Source organism: Gambusia affinis, linkage group LG03, assembly GCF_019740435.1.
Source record: "Gambusia affinis linkage group LG03, SWU_Gaff_1.0, whole genome shotgun sequence".
In the NCBI taxonomy this organism is placed as follows: Eukaryota; Metazoa; Chordata; class Actinopteri; order Cyprinodontiformes; family Poeciliidae; genus Gambusia; species Gambusia affinis.
The window spans coordinates 23,743,292-23,766,442 of NC_057870.1; the positions used below are offsets into that span (position 1 = coordinate 23,743,292).

Genomic DNA, 23,151 nt, shown 5'->3' on the forward strand with positions numbered 1-23,151 from the left:
TTTCATGTCTTCTTTAAAAGTGTCTGAATATGAATCAGCAATGAAGTTTCAGAGTTTCAGAGAGATGTAAAAATATAGACATCAAACCAAAGGTTTTAAGTGAAAACGCATGACCTTTTTTTTTACTGTCTGACTTTAAATTAGGCTAAATGTTTAATGTTTTAGGTCAATTAAGAATATTAAACCAGGCTTTTAAAGGTTAAACCTTTTGAATGACTCATCCCTCCTGACAGGACTAAACGGAGTTCAGTTGGAAGATTGCATTATTCACACAAACTTTTTTTTAGCTCTCCCTTCAATTTTTCTATGGGACCGACATCAGGGCTGTGGGAGGGTCCCTGAAAAACATTAATCCTGTTGTGCCAAGGCTACTTTATAACAAATTACATGGTATATTTAGTCTCATTTTCCATTTGCAAGACAAATTTTTACCCCAGCTTCAACTTCCTGGCAGACGTCTTAAGATGTTGCCTCAATATGATCACATAATGTTCTTTTCAGCTATTGTGAGAAATGCACCAGTCCCTCCTGAAGCAAAACACCAACACACTATGATGCTGCCGCCCATACTTCACAGTACAGGTGGTGTTTTCAGCATTTTTTTCCTTAGGCAATATAGTCAAACATTTCAATTTTAGTTTTATCAAACTACAGGATATGCTTTTTTTGTTTGTTCGTTTGTTTCAAAAAAGTATACATTTGTCCCTGTGTGCATTTACAAATGGTATATGGGCTTTTTAAGTTACTTTTGGAGAATGGCTTCTTCCTCTCTGAGTGGGCCTTTAGTCGCCATGGGTGCAAGACACATTTCACTGTAGATAATAATCACTTCTTAGCTTTAGTCAAGATCTTCACAAGATCTTCTGCTTTTTCTATATAGCTGATGCATTTTGCTCCACATCTATCTTCACACTACAGAATACATTTCCTTCCTTAAAAGTATGATGGCTGGATACTGTCATGCTGATTATGCTTGCATAAAATTGATTGAAAAATTCAGTGTGCCACCGTCAGGCATCTTGAAATTGTTCCCAAAGATGAACCAGACAAGTGGAGGTCCACAATTCTCTTTCTGATAACTTGCTTGATTTGTTTTGATCTTTTCACAACATCGCAGAGGGAAGCAAAAATTGTGAGAGCATTTTAAAGCATGTGCCTTCTGAATCAAAAGAAGTGATATGGGAAAAAAAATGTCAAAACAAAATAAAAAATCCCTTTCTCAATATTTTCATGTTTAACAAATATAAATAATGTTGGTAATGTTCTCTAACCTAAAATCAGTAAAAGATTGGTTGGATTTTATGATATGCTTCTTTATATTTGTTGCATATGGCTTCAACTGCACTTTCAGTCATCAGTTGAATCATTTAGAAGTGACTCACAGTGGAGAAAAACATGGTGAAGATGTAGACTGAAGCCTCCAGCAGGTATTGGCTTCGAATGGCGATGGCCACAGGCGGGACGAACATCAGGTTGCTGAGACAGAGCAGGAGGGTGGAGAGGAGCTGGAAGCTGTAAGAATAGGCTTCGGAGTTGTCGGTGCAGCCCCAACCATTCCAGCCTATTAGACAAACACACTGTCAGAGCTGTAGCCTGACGGAAGAAAGGAGAGATCTAAAGGAGCTTCTGTGTCGTTAAGTTGTGTTAAACTCTACATGAACTTTGGGAAAGTCTTGTTAAATCTTTTTGTGGCTGGAAGATGGAAGAAATTTGAATAGGAGATGAAACAGGCCGTTCAAAATCTTTTCCTTTGAATTTTGTGCATTTTGTAAAATGTATGAAAATTTTATGACTTGATAAGAGTCTCATCAGCAGCAGCTCTTTTTCAGGAACATTGGAGTTGTATGAAGTTGTTTATCTTGAACAATGGAGCCTCCTGGAGTGAACGCCCCCCATTGTCAACTGTGTCTGCTTTGTTACAATACATCATCATCAAGGGGCCAAATGAATAAGACAGTGTGGAAGACTATCTTTGTTTGGTTCTTTTTCTGTCTGATTTCAGGCCAAGACATAGTGATTGAGAGTACGTACGGTTTTTGGGTAGAATTATCACAAACAAAGCTCTGAATGTGCACAGTATTGACCAAAGCTATGGCTAGCAAAAATATTCAGATTCCTCAAATTCTTTCACATTGTCACATTACAGTAACAGAGTTCGATGTTACTAAGATAAACCAACTGGCTGGATTTAGAAAAATTATACATGACTTTCATGTTTGTTTTTGCAAAAAAAAAATTGTAAAACTATGCTGTGCATTTCTATGCAAGTTCCCTTTGTCTACATTTCAGTCACATTTCATGGTCTTTCATTTCCACATGATGGATTGAACAATGCTTTGTGACACAAGAACCAAGCTTGGAATGCATTTTTATAACCTCCACCATGCTGTTGCTTGCATTCTCACTAAAACCAGAGTTCATCACCCCAGCTGTAAAGTCCTTGCACCAGTCCCCAGCGAAGAGAACAGACTTTAAAATACTTTTGTTTGTTTAATAATTACTGATCAGCTTACCACTAAAATCCATTACAGACTTATTGTTTATGTATCAACCTTCTAGACCACTCAGGTCTTCTAGTTCTGGTCAGCTCTGCATCCCCAAAACTCAGTTTCGATGCACCACAAATCTGAAAAAAACTTCCAGAAAACTACAAAACAGCTGAGTCAGAGTTCCTTTGAATCAAGGCTAAAAACACATTTGTTTAGAGTTGCCTTTGATTAATGCTAAATGGAACATTGATCGACATACTTGATGATTATTGATAGTTTTGATGATGGCATTTAACAAAATGTAATGTTTATTGCTTGTTTCACAATTGGTGACTGTGTGATGGTTTATGCAAAGCACTTTGAATTACCTTCCTGCTAAAATGTACTTTACAAATAAACTTGACTTGATTTGAATTCATTGGTTACTGTTTTGTAATTCAGTTCACAAAAAATATTGCGATAATTATTCTGTCCAGTTTGCTCAGTTCTAAGGTGTAACATGAAAAAGTTCAAGGTGTGTAACATTTTTACAAGGCACTGGATTATTGAGGTTTTGCTGAGTTAAGACAGGCCAAGGGCAAGTGTTGATTGCTGTGGTTCCGCCAGGAAGTAGAGGCACACATGAAGTATGACAATGGATTCAGCGAGCTGGGATAAAACAAGATCAAAGGCAGGATTTTAAAAAAGCCTCTGAGGACAGGCTTTGTTTGGCTTCATAAGCTCATCTTTTATTGAAAAGCTGTTTGTAATTAAGAGTGTTTTATTGTCTCATCAACAGCTTATAGGAAGAGATTAATACTAGGCTTCTTGGACAGTGGTACCTATCATTTAATTGTCATATTGTTAGTTCAGTTCTGGAAAACGTCTTGCCCAAGCCCTTGTGGCTGACATTCCCATTTTCTGTCATTCTCCATCATATATTTTACAATTAATCTGAAATTATTAGCAGCAGATATAACCTCTTTCTTTTTTATTTTATCTAAAATTGAATATCATTAATGGTCATGCATTTCCTTCTTATGTACTGCTAAATAATAAACAATGAGGGATTCTTGAAGATAGGCATTAATTATTTTCAACTGCTGACTGAATCTGGCATTAAAATCAAATAATAAAAAGACATTAGTAGATGACTTCATCTGAATTTAGCTCATAATGGGAACAAAATCAAACCAAGTAAAAAAAAAAGAAGAGTTGTTCTAGTAAGTGACAAATGCACAGAGCTCTGCGGCGGCTCCTGCACATAAATTGTTACCTGCTTTGCATTCACATGCAGCATAAAGGTAGTTGTTGGTTCGCAGGAGCTTGCACTGTCCATATGTCCCGCAGTCATTGATGCATGGAGTAAGGTATGCACGCATATACACCTCTGCAGTTACATTGGAGCATGCTTCAAACCTGAGAAAAAAGCACAAGCAGGCAAAGGAGAACTAGAACTGAAATTTGAGTTGGCAATGTTTTTTTTATTATTATTATTATTTATCTTTTTCAATAAGTACCATTAAGGGTCTTTTATTTTTTATGTGCTTTATTTTATTAGCAGTTATCTTGCAAGGCTAAATAAAATCCATGTCATTAATTTTTTTTCTTAACAGTACTGCAGAAAATGTGTGTGATTTTGTTATACTCTTCAAATGCCAAGTAACTGCTTACAGATATGTTCCTGTCTGTTCATAGCAGCTTTAACTGATCCCTTTTTGACTTGTGCTTTCAACATATAAAAATCATCATGAGTATGAGCCAAACACACTGCCACTTTTCAACTGAAGCAAGCCTGGACTAATTTAGCGTGTGAAATGTATCACACCATTATGTGAATGCCATCACCATTTCCAAACCTCGGTTAGGCTCTCAAATGAAGATAAGTACAAGTCCCTCACCATCTGTTATCTGTAATGCAAATTCAACTGGAACTCCCAAGAGAACCTACAAAACCTAATATCTAATTCAATTCCTTTCAGATTTTTTGAATTGTTAAAGATTTGGCAAAATTGCTCAATCTGAAAAATTTGGGAAAATTATTTTGTTGAATAACTTTATAGCATTATTTTTTCCACCTTCTTTCCACAACATCTCTCACGCACACTTAAAATAAACCTTTAGCAGAAAAATATGTGCACTTATTGAATTCATCTGCAGAGTACAAACAGTTGGAGAGAACATTTGATATCACAAGATATAATCTAGTCCACAAACGATAAGAGCTGTGGCCTTTACAGAAAGTACAACATGCTGACAGTTTGGTCTGCCTGATGTGCTATTGCTGGAAAAGATCCAGTCTGCACTTTTTATTCTGTAATCGCATTAAAATAATCACAGCTCACCTTTGACATTTTAGAGATTATACAAAATTTATAGATGACTGAATCATCATACTTGTCATACAATTCTTAATGTACAAGACAGAAATGCTCTTCCATGTCATATGCATCTAACGGCCAAATTGTGCTACCAGATGACAGATGGGAGAAAAGCGTGTTCCCCAAATCACTGAGCTAAATCAATTATTAAATTGGTAAACAAAGTAGCGACTGTTTGAAGATCTGCTATAAAAATATTTTATATCCTGTTTTGTGATTGCCTTCCTGCAGAACAGAGCAAACATTGTCTCACCGAGGTTGCTGTGGGGCGTTGGGACAGAGGCTGTGAACTGATTATGAGAACATCAAAAATTTATGAGCAACAGTCAACCGGCTCATTTCAGTGAATTTTTGCTTGTAAATCCATTTTTTTTTTCTTTCCGGGTAAATACTCCTGAGAGTACACTTTATAGACTTTTTTTCCACTTTAAAGGCCCAGTTAGATATTTTGGGAAATGTGTTTATTCACCTTCCTGCTGAGAGCTAGAACAGATGACAGATACCTTGCTCCTGTGTTGTCAGAGGGATTCTGATATATACAGAGCAGTTCAGGCCTGTTATTCTTGTCTTTTGCTAAGTTCAACTTGAATAGTTGTCAAAAACCTTAAAACCATAAATATAAAAATGCCATTATATGTCTTATATTACGTCTGTGTCAAGAAAGCAAATATGCACATAGATTTGTAAAGATGTAATTTCTTTGCACCTGCATTAAATTTCGCTGTGAGACACCATAGTAATCTTACCCGTGTTCAGTGGCACATAAGGAGCGCAGACTGAGGTACCAGGTTCCTGTTTGTGGGTAGGGAATTCTCAGTTTGGTAATATTAGAGGACACGTTGACAGAGAGGAAAAACCCAGCAACTGATTCTGATCGAAGAAAGAGAACACCAATAAAGCTTTATAAATTTACGAAAACACAGAAAATTAAAACAAATAACCTGCTGTTTCAATCTAAATTAAAAATTCAGATGTTTTTGCTTAAATTTCCAGGTATTCAAGTTTTGTTAATCTTTGATGATGGCTGAATAAAGGATCAGAATGGTGAAAAAATAATAAATGTACAAATTGACAGATGAATCATTTATAGATATGAAAGATGAATGCACAGTCTCACAACTTTGAAACTGAATTGCACCCCTACGTATATATAACCAAATGTCTGAAGGGAGCTTGTCACAGAAGCTATTCTCATAAAATGTTGGACTTTTGCTGCATACAGATGACTTTGATGGGGGTTTTAATATTGATCTGGATGTTGACTCAGTGCTCTGCTGCCACACTAGAGACTGGAATTACAAACACCAGTCAAAGTTTTTAAATCAGGAAAAATTTGCCCCATTGAAGTGATCATAAATCGACAAGACTCTCTGCATGAGGGGTTTCCTGATCCTTCATGCACTCACTTCAGCAGATGGAAATCCCACAGCTTGTGCTCCTTCTGCACCAGTGGTTCAGCTGGTCAACCACTGGTGCTTAAGACGCTCTTAGTAGAATCTATTTTGATGGCTGCCTCTGCAATCTACTCTGTGTGTACAATTTAAATGTCTGCATGTCTAAACATGTTGGTCAGAAGGGTAAATTGTAGTCTGTGAAAATGACAGATGGTTAGATTTTCCCACAGTTTCAACAAAGATTCAAAGATTGAAAATATTTGATTAATGCGACCTCTGGTAGGGACACAAAATATTCCAAATTAACTTTGTCACACGGTAATCCAACATACCTGAATCACATTTTAGCGATGAATTTTCTCTCAAGAAGAGAGGCATTCCGTAATTAAGGCAGCCGAACACAGTCAGATTCGCTCCTTTCAGCGTAGACTGCAGGGAGAAGAAACAGAAGAAAATGCCAATCATCCATACAATCATCAACCATCTGTTGTCTTCTTGGCGGTGAGCTCATACTATTCATGATTACCTTAGGCCTCTGCTCCCCTCAGCCATGAAAGAATATAGTTTAAAACTAACAAATCAAGTGAAACCGCTCTACGTTTGTCTGCCAGAGGCACCTAGATGAAGATGTTGGCAGTTTATCACCTCGCAGCATCAATTATACAATAACATGCTTATGCATTAAAAGGAAATTCAGAAGAATTATTCAGGCGTTGGAAGTTGCATATGCCAATATAAAATAGCTCATGCGGTAGAAACAGAAATCGAGGCAATCAGATTAAGTGTCAGCATAGAAACAGGACAAAAAGCAATAATAAAATAAATGTATTCATAAATTATCAGAGAGTATTCAAGCACTTTATCTGACATTTTACAAGTTGTCTTGTCCTTTTCTGTGAATAAAGTAATGAAGTGGTTTATAACTAATATAAAATCTGTCCAACTAAATTATTGTATTGGTAAGCACCCTCAAAACATCATTTTGTCTGAGACAATAAAAGGAAATCATAGAACAATTCTCCAGCTATTAAATGCATTTACTTGTATCCAAAGGGAGTAGGGACATATTAAGGCAATTATTTTTAGGAATTATAAGATTTCTCTCACCTCCACATAGCAGAAAAAAAGCATAATGTATATGGAAGGAGCTGGAAATGTTCTTGATTAATGCAATGACAAACACTTTGCCAGGTGCTGAGATTTCAGGCTTCCTAAACTCACCATCTGGCCTGTAATCTCTTGATGGTTAAACTAAATCAAGTCCACTGGCATTTTAAGATGCCTATGCTTCATTGCAGCTCTACCCTAAAATCTGAAGATGAAGTATTAAGTAAGAAATACTCAAATGAAAACTGAAAGAGTCTGCCAGACACTGGTCAAGAGGAAGCAAAGGGTAATGGTTTCTTGACTATCGATACAAGCATAAATATCTTTGGCTTTTGCCGCTGTGAATTTCTGCAATCCACTCAGAGATTCTTTATAGCAGAAATAATTAGAGTTAATTCCTTTAAGTCACGTGTCATATCTCTCAACCCATGCTACAGGCATGGGGTTAATCAGTACCTGAGGAGGCATAATTTGAAATGTTCCCTATGTGGTTCATGAGTAATGATATAGTGAAGCAAGAATTGGGGCCTCAACTGCATTGATGTATGTGCTGCTCTGATTTATCACAGTGAAGAAGGAGTTGAGATGATAAGCAAAGTTCTTGATTTACTGGTTAATCTACATTCTGACCTATGGTTGTGATAAACGGACAAATGACTGAAAGAACAAGATTCCAGATACAAGCAGTCGACAGCCCCTCTCCTTATCTCCAAGGGTGAACCCAGCCTGGGATACAGAGGAAGTGTTCAGCTGCTCATCAGCAGGTTTTCATTCTTGTTGTCTTTTGGAGTTTTTTCAGGCATGTCCCTTTGGGGAGTGGAAGGGGACTCCAAAAACTGATTGGAGGGTCTATAAATCTTTTCTGGAACTCTCATGGATCCATTGCCAATTCTCAGATATAGGGATGGATGGATGGATTTTACATGGCAGATATGAACTGTCATGGTCTCTTTAGATCAATTCTACTTATGCTGCCTCAGCCAGAAAAGCCCAGATAAAGGCCCTGTACAAATTAAAATGGGTATCTTGCTCCCCCCCTTTCTCTTTCCTTTTAAACTGACTGATTCAAATAAATAAATAACTACAGCACTGGACTGATGGAAGTATGGACAGACCAAGCGTCAGACTGACAGATGGAGAAATAGGTAGATAAAAAAATATATATGGATGAAAAACAGATTGGTGGGTAAACGGATGGATAGATGGATGATTGGATGGGTGGACAAACAGATGGATGAATAGATGAATGATTTGATGACATGATGATTTACTGAAGATTCAGATGTATAATATCTCCCACTGAATAAAGCCTATCCAAATGAAGATGCGACACCAAATGAAGTCTGACACCAAATATGGAATTTCACAGATGCAGGGAAGCTACAGTCAAGCATAAAAATAAAGTTAGCTGATTTTATTTCATTTTTCAAGAAACTGCACCTACATCCATCCCCCTCACACCTCACAGAAAGTATTCTGCTTAAGGAGTCAGAATTTCTCAGGGTTGATTTACTGTTGAATCCTATCTTTACAGGAGATCATGTGTGGGGCAATCCCTTCTCTTCACTTGTCGTAAACATCCTGGTTCACCGGTAAACACCGGGAATTAAGGAAGCAAGATTATCTCAAGATACACATGATTATTTTGCGCATTTCATCTTTCTCAGATTTATTATCTGAACTCCCTCGGCGCGGGTGAAACCAGGAAACAGTTTTGTTCTGAAACTCTGCTCTGCAGATCTGTGTGGTGCCTAAATTAAGATTTCTACGATAACTTCCGAGGCTCCGTTTGTCTTCCAGGTTTATCTACCTTCGCCACTCCATATCTGTACTATCCAGATACAAAGGCCAGCTCTTTTAAGGGGATTTAATACATCTCATAAAACAGCTTTGCTTCTAGGCCATTATGTGATTTGCTTTTAATTTAACATAATTTCTGGTTCTGGTTTAAACCCCATTATAGATTAATGTTTGTAATTTTACTGCTATTTGTTTATTTTTTTGCTTATCCTATTATTGATGGCCTGTGCATGTAAAGCACTTTGTAGCATTGTTGTAAAACATAGCCACATCAATCACATTTAACAGTGTGATTTATATGCCGGATCCATTATGCATCAGTTAGTTATGATGGCTGAATGTGAGTGGCAGAGGAATAATTCAGTTTGGAGTGCCATCTAGCAACAAATTACTAATCAAGGTTTCAGGATGAGGGGGAATAAAACGAAAAGAAATTTCATAAATAAAGCAAGAGAAGAATAATTTTTTAATGCATAAATAGGTGAAGGAAGTCATGCAGTTCTGCTACTAAAAATTTCAGCCTACAATTTGCATTGTTGTATAATTGTGAGTCAGTTTGTAGCCATTGTTATGGCTACAAACTGAATAATGCATTATTCAACCACAAACTTTGTGGTTGAATAATGCATTTCAACCACAAAGTTGAAATGCATTATTTGTTCATCATATTGTGGTACTTAAGATAACATAGTCACACCATCCCTGTTTATGTCAACAACTAAACAAAAAAGCCAGCTCTTTTCACTTTCACCTAAATAAAATCCAATTCTCATAAGAAGTCAGCTAATTAATAGAGTCAACGTGGTTTAAAACTATTACCTGAATATGTAAAGAGTATGGGCACCACTCCAAACCAAGGAAAATATAGCTAAAGACTTGAGAGTGAGGTGGATGTTCACTTTCCAGCAGAACAATCACTCCAAACATAGAGTTGAAAATGGAATAGTTTAGATCAAACCATATTTGAGTTAGGGTGGCTTAGTTAAAGTACCGACCAATATCCAAATAAGAATATGTGGCAAGACTATGCACAGAAAAACATCAAATCAAAGTTTGTTTGTTGTTTTGCAAAACAAAATTGAGTGAAATGTTTACCTCTATTAGCAGTAAAAGGTGTTTGTATCCCCCTTTATTTGCTGAATATAAAAGCATGTCACTTCAGTTTTTAATTTAAGCAAAAAATATTTAAAAGCCTGTAGTAATCTCCTTCAAAATGATTTGCCACTTCATTTCTGTTTATCACATGACATCCAATTAAAATACAAGGACAATGTTGAAATATTTTAAGGATATGAATATTTTTGTAAGGCATTACATGTGATAAAAAACTGAGCATTTCAATGTTGCTTAGTAACAGGCTTTGATTGTACATTTCCATCTGAAAAAAGAATAAATTAATAAATAGAAATCTTTCTAATTTTTACTTTTTTTAAATCACATATTAATGAAAGAGAATTATCAACCCAAAGCCAAAACAAGATTTGCAAAGCGATCTTTAATCAAATAAAACTAAAAAACATATTTGAAACCATTCAGGCATATGACTCCCTCTTCTGATGAGCACCACATCTGTTCTTATGCAGCTTTTACACTTGACTGCAATCACTTGTGAATTATTTTATTCACTGGACATAATTAAGAAAGCGTATGACAGCCTGTCTAAGGTCTCACTGGGGATAGTGTGTGTGTGAGAGATAAAATCAAGTTTGTATGGTTAGAAAAACTCCAAGTTGTTTAATAGGATTTTGTCAAAGCACTGACTGTGCCAGAACAACCTAATCTCAAACACTTTGAAAAGGACAAATCATTGACTAAAACATTATTAGAAGTGTTTGCTGGGATTCCCACGTATATACACTTGAGTGACACCTTTAATTTACATTTAATTTATTGGCAGCCCAACCTTTGTAGCTAAGACAGTTCCTGAAATTTCCTCAAGGTTTAGGAGTCCAATTATGGGACTTCTTGATCATACTTCCAGAAGTGTATTTTTAAGATCAGACACTGATGTTGGACTAGAAAGCCTAGCTTCAAGTCTCCACTCTAATCCATCTCAAAGTTATTCAGGACTGTTGAGGGCTGAGGTCTAGACTGTGCAGGCCAGTCAAGTTCATCCACAGAAACGGATTCATTCATGTCTTTATGGACTTTATTTTGTTCACTGGTACACCTTCATTATCAAACTGAGAGAGATACCCACAGGCTGGGAAAACAAAATCATACCATATGTCTTGGTGTGCTGAACCCAATTTCCTAAAAATGTCTCCATGCCTTAGTCTCCTCTGAGCCAAACTTTAGACTTGAAGCGATGTAATCAGGCAATTTTTGTTCTCCTGCCAAATCCAGTCCCATCAACTGAACTGTCAGATTGTGAGTCATGATTCATCATATCACAGGTGTCTACTCTGCTGCAGTTTCTTCCACTTATATTTAATAAAAAACAATTGACTGAAGTATATTTAGTAGTGTGAAAAATTCATACGTGAGCTTATCACACATCCTTTAACTATATATTGCTAAATTATAGCAAAAAACTTCCTAAAGTTTGGTCTAAAAGGTAAACTTTTGATGAGATCCAAGAAAAGGAGACGTGATGTTTCTTTATACAGGTGAGTGACCCTCATAGAAGGACAATCATCAATGCAGTTCTCCCTCAGTCACGCGTTTACTGTAGAGAGGACAAAGAGAAGCTATTACTCACTATAAGGTACATGTCAGTCCCCTGGGGGAAATTTACTGTTCGAATAATAAAGTGTAGATAAATTATATTTTATTGTGCCATAAGGAAATCTGTCAGAAAACTTGATAAAACAGAGATGAAACTATCAGACTACAATTCCCTTTAGGGTGTGTGCAGATGAAACCATGCAGAACAGTTCACCTCACTTTACTGAAAAAGATAAAGAATTGCATCATTTTAAATTTTATTGTTATTCTCACAGGAAACTGCCGTCCAACCAGGATATAAAAGTTACAGACAGCTAGGGATGTCAGGATGATTATCATATTACAACAAACAATTCAATAAGCCATTCAATAATGTTGAAGTCCATAATTTGAAAGACACATTGTTTTTTATTTTTCAGCAATTCAGGAAGCCTTAATTTGCTGCTTGACCTTTGATTATCTTGTTAATGATCCAATTTAAACCAAGCTCCAAGCTCACCTTAAATTTGACTCTGGAAATTTTATGATTCATGTTTATGGCACTTTAGTTTATGTGTAATTTCTTGCATTTTTATAACTTTTCTTTGAATCTCTTGTGCTATACTTCATTTGCCAATTCATTTTAAGATAATTATTGTGACCTCCATGAGCACAGCTTTGGAAAAACCTATAAAAGGACAATAATATATTCTAAAATAAATGATCTCATTATGCTGCCTTTAATTTTCCCCTCTGCATTGCCCTACCAAAAGAGTCATTTTAAAATTGCATCAAAAGAGATTAAATCAATAACCTGACACCCGAGGAATCAGTGGAAATAAGAGTATCCTTTAGGCTCTCTGGGACAGAGGTGAATTTAAATTACACAAAGGTTTCAGCTCTTGTCCTCAAAAATCTTATAAATCTGCTAACGTCCTCCACCAGCAGCTGCTGACTAAACTCTGAATTTGTGACAAGCAAGAGACAGATCATCGCCAATGGGGAGAAATCTGTTCATAGATTATATATGATAACACTGCCTCTGAAAAATACATCTTACAGTTTGGAAAACTATCACACCAAACAGGTTGCATCACAATACTCTGTCCCTGTGACTTCTGCAGAAGTAAAATCTGTCTACTAACTCAGCCCTGCACATCTTAAAGCTGAACTGTGCTCTATTCCTTAATACTTTGCATGAAAGGAATGCAACAAAACTGCTTATCCAAAGTCAAAATAGCACACAAAATGCTCTGAAGACAGGCAAAGCATAAATAAAGTTCTGTACAAAAATATTATTTCCTTCTTTTTATATATTCTGTCTCTAAAGAAATAGATTTTGCTTATATTTTTTCACTTTTAAAGGTGACCTATTACATATGCTTCCTTGAACAGGTTAGGATAAGTCCATGGGTCATGCAAAACATGTTCATTACATTTGCTTTTTTACACAAAATCATTCTTAGATAATGAGATTTTAATCGAGTTCCTTTCAAAATGAGACATTTTAGGGCCTCTGGTCCCCCAATAATCTGCTGCTGGCCACGCCCCCAACTCAACACTTACACTTACACATAAAAATGGCTACAAACTGACGCACAATTATACAACCATGCAAGTTTGAAAAGCAAAAGTAGAGCTTCCAATACAACCAACAAGAATGCAGCAAGTTAAGTGTTTGAATATGCTAAATAAACTAGCAGTCTGAAACACAAGAAACACCTTTAGCATTAGGAAAGTCAATCTTAAAGAGTCATTAGATGAAAAAGAAAAAAAAAAAATAGTAATAATAATAATAAGTGCCATAACAACTTTTGATGAAGTTAAACATGAAAAATGTATAATGAATCCAATGAATTTTGTCATATATTAATAAATAAATCCTGTATAAGCATAGAGACAAGATTGTTTTAACAAGAAAAACAAAAAGCCTAGTCTACAAGTTGATCTCCCTGGAAATGACAAAATCAACATCAGTCTCTAAAGAAACAATTTAATGATTGTCAAATATTTTCTATTTCCTCATAAGTTTTCTGTTTGTGTTTGTATCCGACATTTTGGGAAATAGTCCTGTTTACCTTCTTGGCAGGGGTTTAGACTAAAAGATCGATTATCAATTTCATCTCTGTGTGTGTAGTGGAGAGGAAGGATGTGTTTAGCCTTGCCTATCGTAAATTCTGACAGCAGAGAGGAGCAGCATGGAGGCTGCAGTGGCATTTCAACAACTTCAAACCTGCCATGTACACATGCAAAACTATGTGGAATTATTTTCCCTCAGCAAAATAATTCTTTTCACTTCTGATTCTGTTTTTAAACTGATGGTCATTATGACTAACAGATCTTCAGGTGAGAAGTAATTGCATGCTTTTTAGAGCTGAAAAATGTCCTTGAACAATACATTTTCTGCATGCACAGATGTGAGTCTGATAGTCAAAATCCTGGGAGGGAAGTAAAAAGAAGGATATTTTCTGAAATGTCAGGACATTCCTTTGAACCAAACAATCTAAAAGATTTCCTTTTCAGGCCTAATCCTCTGTGTATTTCAATACTTGCTGGCTTGATCTCTATTATGAATGAAAAGTTTAAAACTATCTGGCAGCTTTTTTGATTCCCTGTAGATGCACTGCAGGTGCATTCTAATGCCTTCCCTATCTGACAGATGGATTTTTGCATTTTGTTTGGTTTCATTTAGAGACATATGTCACAGCTCCGACACTGAGGCAATTTTTGTTGTGACCTTTTTCCATTCCCACACCAAGTCTGTCATTACACGTGCATCCAGGCACCTCAAGTGAAAGAGGTCAACTCATAGAAATGTGACTCACTTCCTTTTGGCTTGGATTTGTATGGCACTTTATCAAGTCAAAAGACTCCAAAGTGCTTCACACTACAATTAGTCATTCACCGGTAGACACATTCACACATGGATGATGGTAAGCTACATGGTAGCCACAGCTGCCCTGAGGCAGACTTACAGAAGTGTTGACTGATTGTGTATGCAGTCTCACACCAACTTCACAGCTGCTGTATGAATGGTTCTAGAGTTACTCAACACCAACAGAGTTTGCAGGGAAACTGCTAATTATGTACAAATAATCAGAAACATGATAATATTAATGTATTCACATGCATGCATTTAATACTTGCACAAGTATACAATTGCAATTGTAGATGTCAAGATGTGTCAAGCATGCAAACAGCTGTGGAAAACGCCTTGAGCAACACTCAACTTTATTCCCACATGTCACATGGCTTGATGCTAAAAGAACACATATGTAGATATTTCTGCTGCAAGATGGCAATTAGCTAATCAACAATTTTAGGTTTCATAGGTTGACTGAACTGCAATTAGTTCAAGAGAGGATCTTGGTGAGAAGCTGTGTGCAGTCAGTACCCAATGCAATGCTCTGTTGCTGAGCTCACCAAACTATTTGCTGATTAAACTACAGTTTCAGAACATTCTAGCAAGCCCCTAAAAATGCCTCTGCATCTAACACTGGTGGAAATGTTCTTTCCCCATCATGTCTGCATTTATTCACTATAAGAGTGTTTTATTTACAACAATGACACTTTTTATTCTTAATATTAATGGATTTTTATGCAAAAGCAACCCAGTTTATATTTCATTCTGTCATCTAAACATGATTTTTTTATTAGGCAGAAAAGAGAATCACAGATCATACTCTTTTTTTCTGAATATTTAAATGAGGTGTGCCAAAGAAGGTGGCTGGCACGTCTCCATGTGTGCTCATTCTCTCTAGAATGGAAGAAGAAAATGTGCTTGAATCCATTGGTACACACAATTTCATACATCAAGAGTTATTTGGCAGCACATTGTTTTCTTGTTTAAGTATTTCAGCAGGAAATCCACACCCCTGTTTGTACATGTGGGCCTTGATTATAATCTGATCTTGTGTAAAAGAAAATAGATTAATGGGCAGACGCACAAAACTATTAGTGAGGGCTAATTGTTCACAAATCTGATTTAGCATCTGCTCCAAATTCTGAAAAGTGATTCCACACTCTTGTAACCCAGACTGTACTACTCACTTATGTGAAAATGCCAATGCAATGCCAGAAATTGGCCAGAGTTTTGAGGAATTTTTCATCAGGTTAAAGACTGAAGCTCTTGTCGAATCTTTGAGGTCCCTTCAGTTTGGGTTTCATCTATGTCCCTTGGACACAAAAAAGCCTTTTATGTTTAAAGGTTGTCATAGATATTGTCCCTAAATTAAAACAAACTAATGGCACTTACAGTATCCCTTTCTGAAAAAAAAGAAAGAAACAAAAAAGATTTACTTTTCCATCTATCCATCCATTCAGTTTAAACATTCCAGGTGGTCAGAAATTAAAAAAATGGCAGAGTACCCAGGGGCATGCCTTACCATAAAGTGAAAAAGTGAAACATTTTTCTGTATCTCTAAGCATTGTTTTTATATGTGGTCACATTGCACCCATATGCTAGAATTGGAGGCTCCCCTATTTATGGTAAACTGCTTTGCAAATATTTTACAAAAATAAACGGCACAAGCAAATCAGTTGCAAAATGGAGGAGATTGTAGTGCTTTATCAATTTGTCTGTCAGAGCATTAGAAAACAGGCGGCAATGGAACGCAGACCAAAATCTTAGATTAGTTTCTACAGACAAGAAGTAATACAGGAACATATCAATTTGAAAATTGAACAATATAAAATATCTTATTCTGCAACTTACCAGGTTTAATTTGAGCTCCATATTGAGGACCCCTCCGCTGTCTAAAACAGGCATCAGGTTGATGGCAAACACAGCGGCCCGGTCAGGTGGAATGGATATGTTTGGACCAAAAAAGACATAGAAGTGCACAGAGAAGGTATCCAGCTCGTTACGCAGGGTGGGGCGAATGGGCCAGCATTTGTTCGTGTCTGCTGTGGGGGCGAGGTAAATGATGCTGTCCTCTGAGGTGTGCAGGTGACTAGCGTTCTGAGACAGGCCAGGCACGGATGCCATCAGCAACGTGTCTGACAGAGAGAAACCCATCGCTGTTCCAAAAGACTGAGGCATGTTCATGGATGAGCTGTACTGCGCTCGGTCCTTCGATGAGCTGGGTTTGGAGCAATCTGATAGGGGAAAGATAACATTTCAAAGAGGATAAATAAAAAAAAAATAAAAAAACTTTTTAAAATCTTTGTCAAATTTTAAACAAATTCCGTTTATTGGGGAGTTATATGATAGAAGAAAGCAAAGTTCAGCATAATTTAGTGGAAGGAAAGTGATAAAAAAAATTTTAACAAATAGCACTCTGAAAGGTGTTTTGCTCCTTCACTTAAACAGACAGGCTGGGTAAGAAGGGAATTAATCTCAGGGTTAGGGTTTAAAAAAAACAACTCAGAGCAAAGGTTGGTAGAGACAAAGCCCAAAATCATTTTAACTGAAAAGTGAAATACAGTGAAGTATTTGGTTGTAATATACAACATGTGGAGGTTTTCAGAGTCATTCCTACATGAGTTCAGCATTCAGGGACATTTTTTAAGTTGCATTTGTGTAATAAAATAATCAATAAAATGAAATGTCAAACAAAAATGGAAAGGAAAACAGTTGAAAAATGGCTTGATGTAGCTAAGTCCTACAAAATGTTTCAAATGATTGCCTTCAGCTGGCTTCCAGAGCCACAGACTGATTCTTAATGAGACATAGATTCACTGTAATTGCTAACAGTACGCTCTCTCTTTCAACACAAAGCAACTCCCTGCAAAATGGTCATTGATGACAACTGGCTGGGAAGCATCAAATACCAGCAGTCCTCAAGGGAAAAGCATTTGTCAAAGGATTTTCTAGCTCACCCTCGTTTGCATACCGTTGTCTCTGAAGAAGCGTGAAGGATTCTGATATGTTAGAATAGCTGAAGCACACCTAAAAATACTTAATAATGCGTGCTCCAGAAAATGATGAAGACCAATATGCAGAATAAAGCCAATAGTTATGATAGTGGAAGGATGGCTATACAAAGGAGGATTGTAACCACATGTTTTATGACATTAATAATTGAGAAAAATGTCTTTGTCTTGCTTGAATACATAGCATAACGCATGAACTTCCTTCTTTGTCCGATCACCCCGGGTAAAAAGTAAAAAAGCTCTACACAACAATGATAAATAATAAATTGTAACCTACTTTTTCATGCACTGTCTGGCCGTCAACTTTGCTTTTAAACTGTAAAGAATTCAAATAAGGTTGCAAATTTTCATTTCAGACGCTTGTAGCAACAAAAATTTATATTATCAAGAAAAGCATTAGGAGGCGAGAACTCCAGATGGTCTCCCTTCTGAACCTGAGGTGTTCCTCAATTCAAATCTGCAAAAGGTCAAGTAAGATCTGGCTGCCAGGCAGGAGGAGAGACAGAGTGTGAATAATTAGTGTCTGTGTTGCCATGGTCACAAAGTGCATGGCACGGCGTGGAACAGAGGGGGAGAATTGCTACATGGGAGTGGACTTCCCATAGATTTGTGAGCCATCCCTTTTAGGAAATGCATAAAAAATATCCTAAACTCCATAACAGCATGTAGCAGATTATTCATCCTTTTTTCCCAGTCCCTGCTAACCTATCCTGCACTGTTCTTGAACAAGCATCTTTTATGGAACTGAAGGAATCTTTCTTCAGTAGTCAAAGTGAAACATGCCTAATATCAGTTCCTCCCTTCAACTTCATCGGTACATTTCTCATGATTCATTGCAGGAGGAGTATTTTAATGTAAAATCAAAACTACACTTTTAAAAAAAAATTATGACCAGCAATCTGAGATGCAAAATGTGCATTGTTAAAGAATAAAAACAAGTTTTTTCTTGAACAGAAAGGGTTTGTTTTCATTAAAAATTGTTCAAAGACAACATACCTAATAAATACTTCAGGAATTTTTGTTTTGCTTATTTCATATCAAGAGATGGAATAATGATTTTCCACTTACAGTGTTTTAGTGGACATGGAAACAAACTATTTTGATTAAATTTAGTTTTGATTCAGAAAACAGAGACTATGAACAAAAACAAGGCATGAAATGGTAGTCTGCAAATGTCTTTAAAGAGGTATCAGGTTTTTCTTAAGTACACTAATATAGTATTCCTGTTTTTCCACAAAAGAACAGCTCCAATAATTTTGTCTTTACTTTTATTCTCCTTATCAAATTTTCTTCTTCTATTATGGAATTAAGGTGTTTTAAAACTTTGAAACTCAACAAACAACCTTGCTAGGAAAAGCAAGGAAGAGCTTTCTTGACAAATATGCTGCTTTGATGGTAGGATAGATCATTTAACATTATTAGTTCATGTGTATTTGTGTCCATGCCATGAGTACAAATGCACTTCAGCCCACTACAGACTTGACACAAATTCATGCTTAGTCAAGAGTGCTTTGCATCAGTTTTTATCAATTTGAGAAACACTTTATCATCAATTTGTTATACACAGAGCACTAATCTACAGATACAGTGGCATATTACTGACAATCACTCAGGAGAGTTATGTACCAGCTCTGATACTGACTGCCAGCAGGAAGATGTTGTTCTACATTTCTGGGATCAACGAAAACACTTTATTACACTTTAGGATTAAAATTTAAACATAAATGTTCACTTGGCATAAATGAATGTATAATCTTCCAGAAGAAGTTGTTTGATTAAAAACTTAACTGGGTGTTTCTGGTGAAAAATACTTCACTATTTTACATGACATGGTCTGGAATGAACAGGAGGTTGAGTCTATATTAGCCTAGAGCACAGTTGTCAAACTCCAGTCCTCAAGGGCCACTGTCCTGCAGTTTTTAGATGTGCCACAGGTACAAAACACTGGAATGAAATGGTTTACTGACCTCCTTATGTAGATAAATTCTCCAGAGCCTTGCTAATGACCTAATTGTTCTATTCAGGTGTGATGCAGCAGAGGCACATCTAAAAGTTGCAAGACACCAGTTGAGGACTGGAGTTTGACACCCTTGGCCTAGAGACATCCAGATTAGGATTTTTTTGGACTAGTACTGACTTCTTATTTTCTTGGAGGTGTTTTTCTGCTGCTTCCAATTTTGAGAAATTACACTTTTTCTTTCTTAGGTCTTCAACACATAAGTGAGAAACACTGTTCTGTAGGTTCTTTTTTCACATATTCCTCTTTAGTCTGTATATAACCATTGTATAGGCGATAAACCATATTTACTATTTACTGGAAATACTACCTGATTTAGCCAAAGAAATGGTAAAAAAAATCCCTTCAATTGTTCAAACAGCTTAACCACAATCTCTATCAAACATCTGAAAAGAATCAGAGGTGCTAAACTAAGAGGTGGAAAAAAACACAGCTTATTCATTTTTATTCAGTCTCACCTGTGATTTGCACACCGATGCGAAAGTAGACGTCTGAGTTACTCAGATACCTCTCAACAAGGATGTAGTACCATTGCTCCCAGGCAGGTACGAGGGTAACTAATTCACACGGGTTCCACTCCCTGCAGTCGAGGGCACTCGAGTTGTGCACCGGTGGCGCCCGCGCTCTCATCTTCAGCACCACAGGACAGGTTTCGCTGCTTTTGTTTTTGGTGCTGCAGTTTACCAGCTGAACCTTCACCTTTGATATGTAATTGGGAATGAAAACCCTGCACAAACACAGACACAAATAACCACATCCTCTGTATGAACAGACTATTGTACACATTAGGATATTTAAGATAAACACAAAAGGTATTTCAGTGATGCCAGCAAATTTATATAGTGATGAATATGGATAAAAGTCAGTTTAGTCAAAATCAAACCTGAAACTGATTCTAAATTTAGCTAAACTGGTATCCTAAAAATAAAAGAAAAACCTGGATGTGTGATTTATGTTGAAACAACATGGCTCCAAAAATGAATTCATTTATGTTACCGCAGGATGTTCAAGGATCTCGATTGTGTTAAAATCAATTTTAGATTTTAATTTTAATGCAAATAATCTTCAAAATAATGTAATTTTAAAAAATGGGTAAATTTTATATTATTTGCTGAATTCATTGCTTATATATTCCAATTTTATGCAAGTTTTTTCAAGGCTTTAAAAAATTATTTATGAACCTTCTTTATACTGTAAAATATAAACAGCATTGTTAAATTCTTTGTTTCAGATAAGCTGTGCAGACATGTTTCCCCTTATGCAAAAGGTTCTTACTTTAGTGTTCTTCTGTTGCCTTGTAGAAGTTGTATTTTCTACAGGGACATCCACTATTTAACATGAGGGTTGCAGTGAATGATGCATATTACTAATTATAAACAATGACTCACTCTCTCTATTGGCAATGCATAAGGATAATCTAGCAAGAACCGGTTAATTTTATGACCTTATCCAATGTCTTAAAGTGGTTTTCAGTAACTAAGTGCCTTTAAATTATGTCAGCAAATCAATAAAAACAAGTTTGATTTTAGCTGTTTTTGGTTGGTTTTAGTAGAATTCAAAAGCAAATAAACACAATCCAACCTCACACTTGCTTTTTAAGATCCCACAAAAAGAAAATACTCACTTGTAAAGTGCTGATCTGTTATGGATTGGGATCATCTGGTCAATGAAGTATCCAGGATAAAGCACTGAAATTCCAATCAACTTCTGGACAATGAGCTGTGGTTGGAACAAATACTGGCATTCCTCAGACAAACCCTGAAACAACATCACAGCAGCAGTTTCAGTCGGTATTTCATCGGTTTTCTCATTAATATTCCTCTAAACCTGGTAAAGAGAAGATTAGGTATCATTCAGAGGCCAAAAATTCTCTAATGGACTGTGTGCATTAAGCTTGTCAGCCTCCTGGATTAATATGACTCTGTACTCCTCCTCTCCACTACACAGCGTAGCATGCACACCCACCATTTCATTTGTGTTTCTCTGAACCATTAACGGTTCAGAGATGAGGCAAGCAACGAGAATGACTTAAAAGCCAGGAGTCCATGTGTTGCTTCTACACACGATCAGCTTGAAAATGTGTTTGGACAAGAATAGAACCTGAATTTGAAAGGACAGGTGTGAATACAAAATGAGGTCTTGCATCCCTATCATCCGATCACTAACCCCCTTGTGCATAAGCAACAATTACTGTGGCGTGTCATTACTCTAGGAGCTGCAAGGGTGACCTCTTGATTTATTACAGCCTGTCCTCCCGACCAGCAGCAAACGTCTTCTAGAGCAAGCTGGGTTTTAATTAAGACTCTTTCAAAATGGAGTTTTAAATTCGGGTTGCTTTACTTTCTATTGGGTGGCAGTAGTCTTAAATTTGACCATCTCAAACATAGAAAGTGAGTAGTTTACTTTTGGCAGGATTTCTGGGGTTTTCTTTTGTTCTTTCAAACTCCATTAGAGCCATGAAGCACCAAGATTCCCTAAAGAAATCCTGCCTAGCTGCATTATTTTAATGCCTTTATTCAGACATGCCCACAGAGGCTGTGCGTTTTTCAGGGTCATCTCTGGAGTATACAGTTAGTTTAAATTCAGCGTTACCTGAGCAATCCCATGCAACAGTGCTGCAATGAATGCAATCTTAAAAGATTTATGTTAAACTCATTTCTGATTCTTTTATTTGTAATGCACTTTTGTTACTTACCTGACAGCGCTGACTTCAGTGTGGGATGACTAAAATATCATTCCTATCTGTCAGCAGCTCTTTAAAGAAGATTCTTCCAATTGCTGGTGTGAACAGATTTTGCACATTACTCCACCAATTAAATTTTTATAAGAGGATCTTCCTGTGCACAATTTATTAATGGGCCATTAATGTTTTAGGTTTTCACAGACTTGTTCATCTACTGAAACATGGGCAGCACATGTCTGATTCCAGTTGGAGGTTTTATGATAAAGCCTGAGGCAATGCTACTCGTTTCCCTCCACTTGCGATAGTCTACAAAGAGGCTTCAGTCTTAAACTAACATAAACATACCAGCAGGTGGCAATAGAGCAGATATAACTGGCATCAAAATTCAGAAGAAGAGCATTGGTTAGTGAAAAGAGGTCCAGCTCTTTTCACTGGAAGAGAACTTCCAACAATGTTGTTGCTTCACATTTCGGGGACTTCTGTTTTGTTTTACCTATTATGATTGATTGATATTATTAATCCTTTTTATAAAGGCAACTTTTAATTATAATCAATTTTACTTTAAAAATACAAGATCTAATGATAAATTCTGACTTGCTGCCATTTTGTGTATCTGATTTACATCACTGCACTTACTGTTATTGGAGTGTAAGATCTTGTTCTGTCATTATAGATCACTTGTTGTTCCCTTCGAATTAAATTTTGCCCTTTTAACCGGTCCTTTTTTTTTTTTTGTTTTACATCTTATAGCAGTCAGCTAAGACTGACTTAATCAATCATA

At 36.5% G+C, this 23,151-nt stretch overlaps 1 protein-coding gene across 1 annotated transcript in view; it reads right to left on the reverse strand.

Annotated features, from left to right (window-relative positions):
• tmem8b (transmembrane protein 8B) overlaps positions 1-23,151 on the reverse strand; it is a 50,337-nt gene that overhangs the window by 18,419 nt on the left and 8,767 nt on the right. The window contains exons 4-10 of the mRNA XM_044111667.1: positions 21,312-21,445; positions 20,146-20,414; positions 16,511-16,893; positions 6,576-6,672; positions 5,596-5,719; positions 3,745-3,887; positions 1,383-1,561 (exon numbers count right to left, since the gene is read on the reverse strand). Coding sequence (XP_043967602.1) covers positions 1,383-1,561; positions 3,745-3,887; positions 5,596-5,719; positions 6,576-6,672; positions 16,511-16,893; positions 20,146-20,414; positions 21,312-21,445 — 1,329 coding nt within the window. The remainder of the gene's footprint in view (positions 1-1,382; positions 1,562-3,744; positions 3,888-5,595; positions 5,720-6,575; positions 6,673-16,510; positions 16,894-20,145; positions 20,415-21,311; positions 21,446-23,151) is intronic.